This window comes from Colletotrichum abscissum (genome assembly GCF_030869225.1).
Source record: "Colletotrichum abscissum strain IMI 504890 chromosome Unknown Scaffold_348.1, whole genome shotgun sequence".
NCBI lineage: Eukaryota > Fungi > Ascomycota > Sordariomycetes > Glomerellales > Glomerellaceae > Colletotrichum > Colletotrichum abscissum.
This window is the reverse complement of record NW_026850263.1, coordinates 1-1,007: the sequence shown is the minus strand read 5'-3', so window position 1 is coordinate 1,007 and position 1,007 is coordinate 1. Positions and strand designations below refer to the sequence as shown.

Below are 1,007 nucleotides of genomic sequence, written 5' to 3'. Positions count from 1 at the left end.
CTTTTAGGTGATCCGTCTCGTATGTGATGCAGACCGCTGACAAAGACTGTGGTTCCCAGAGCCAAAGGGCATGACATTTGCGAGGTGTGCTTCGTGGAGTGCTCGCCCGAACGACGAATAGGTCAGGGACACCCCATCATGCAATCTGGCTGCTAGTGAGTCTGTGGTCACCAGACATAGCCCGCAGGCTAGTCCCCGCGCTGGGAGTCGACTTCCATCCTGAAATACTGCGGTTGGCTTGGAATCCAATCTTGTTCGCTACCTAGACTCGAAACCATTGCTCCCTCAACGTAGCCCTGCGAAGACGAATCTCCATCAGTCACTGCAACTGTCAAAAGATCCCTCATGCACAAAGAAGCACTGCCTACGTTTCTCTGCTTGTAACTGCCTTGTAAGTGAAGCTTTGCTGCGTTCCAAGTACATCACCTTCTCTTCCAAGAGACCCACATACTCTTCCAAAAGAGCTTTATGTTGGTCTGAGGCGATGTTTCTCTCTTTTAATTCGGCATTTTCCTGCTTCAACGTTGTGCATTCATGTTTAGTCTCCGCCACCTGGCTATGTAGCTGTTGGAATGGCCCTCTTGGGCCGTCCGGTCTATTCGGCAGCTTTGGCAACCGATTCTGCGACATCTGCCGAAGCTCGCAATCGCGGCTTGGTGATGGCGCATGGCTTGAGGGATTCAACCTTTCGCCGGCAGGTCGCGAGCCCAGAGCACCAGAGCTGACGTCGAACGTCGTCGGTAATCTAACGCCACCGTTCTTCATTTGCGTCAATACCTCTGGGGCGCTGAATACAGTAGAATTGAAGTGTTCGTTTCTACCCCAACCGGCGCTCTGTAGCTTCATCAAGCTTTCGGACTTGTCTTCCAAGTTGACGTGATCCTCTGCGTATTCTTTCACCTCACTACCACAGCGTTCGTACGAATCTAGAGATGTGAGCCTTGTGCGAGGTGTCTATAACGTCACGCTCACGAACCTTGTTGTTTGAGACCATAGAAGAACGTAAA

At 51.4% G+C, this 1,007-nt stretch overlaps 1 protein-coding gene across 1 annotated transcript; it reads right to left on the bottom strand.

The window, feature by feature from the left end:
• Positions 1–315: 315 nt before the first annotated feature.
• CABS01_17114 (uncharacterized protein) lies at positions 316–994 on the bottom strand (the record flags this gene model as incomplete). The annotated part of the gene is made up of 2 exons (XM_060550441.1): positions 316–926; positions 973–994. 2 exons carry the CDS (start codon positions 992–994, stop codon positions 316–318), a joined length of 633 nt encoding a protein of 210 aa, XP_060397019.1.
• Positions 995–1,007: the final 13 nt, after the last annotated feature.